This window comes from Terrapene carolina, unplaced genomic scaffold, assembly GCF_002925995.2.
Source record: "Terrapene carolina triunguis isolate 2854851 unplaced genomic scaffold, T_m_triunguis-2.0 Scaffold16967, whole genome shotgun sequence".
Classification (NCBI taxonomy): Eukaryota; Metazoa; Chordata; order Testudines; family Emydidae; genus Terrapene; species Terrapene triunguis.
This window is the reverse complement of record NW_020681318.1, coordinates 1-828: the sequence shown is the minus strand read 5'-3', so window position 1 is coordinate 828 and position 828 is coordinate 1. Positions and strand designations below refer to the sequence as shown.

Here is an 828-nt window from a genome sequence, read left to right as displayed (position 1 = left end):
CTGGGTTCTCTCCCCAGCTCTGGGAGGGTAGTGGGGGCTAGTGGTTAAAGCAGGGAGGCTGGGAGCCAGGACTCCTGGGTTCTCTCCCCAGCTCTGGGAGGGCAGTGGGGGCTAGTGGTTAGAGCAGGGAGGCTGGGAGCCAGGACTCCTGGGTTCTCTCCCCAGCTCTGGGAGGGTAGTGGGGGCTAGTGGTTAGAGCAGGGGGGGCTGAGAGCCAGGATTCCTAGGTTCCATCCCCGGCTCTGTCATTGACCCATCTTGTCACCTTTGCCAAGTCCTTTTGCCTCTCCGTGCCTCAGTTTCCCTATGTGTCAGCAATCCTGACTGACATCATAGAGGGGCAAGGGGGGGCAGGTTAGTGACTGAGTCTCTGCCAAGTGCGGGGAGGGGGCCTGGGGCAGGCTGAGCCCCTCTGCCTCGATGTACACATGGCAGGAGGCCCAAGGCCGGGAGCGATGGGCCCCTCCCCACAGTCTGGGATGGGGGGGACACCTCCGGGGGGGATCACACTCACTCTCCTTCTGACTTTCAGCCCGTCCCTGGGCTTCCAAAGCCCCATGTCTCACCCGAAGGGGCAAGGGGCAGCGTTCGGCCCCCCCATACCCCCCTGTGGCTCCCATGAACACCTCCCCGGCCGGCCGGGGTTCCTGCACCATCCCCCGCCCCGCGGGACACCGAAGCATTGCCAGGTAAGGGGCCCCCGCCCGGGAGGAGCACCAAGCGCATGACACACAATGGCCACAGGGGGGCAGCGCTGAGAACCGTCCCCACTGGAGTCTGGGGTGTTTAACGAGACAGGCCCCCCGCCCCACCCGCCAGCCCCAGCGA

The 828-nt window shown here is 65.5% G+C and overlaps 1 protein-coding gene across 1 annotated transcript in view; it reads left to right on the top strand.

The window, feature by feature from the left end:
- The window catches only part of LOC112122021 (zinc finger protein GLI1-like), a gene marked incomplete at both ends in the record, with an annotated part of 1,311 nt that extends 622 nt beyond the window's left edge, over positions 1-689 (top strand). Inside the window, one exon of the mRNA XM_026661771.1 lies at positions 533-689. Within this exon, the coding sequence (XP_026517556.1) occupies positions 533-689 (157 nt within the window). The remainder of the gene's footprint in view (positions 1-532) is intronic.
- Positions 690-828: the final 139 nt, after the last annotated feature.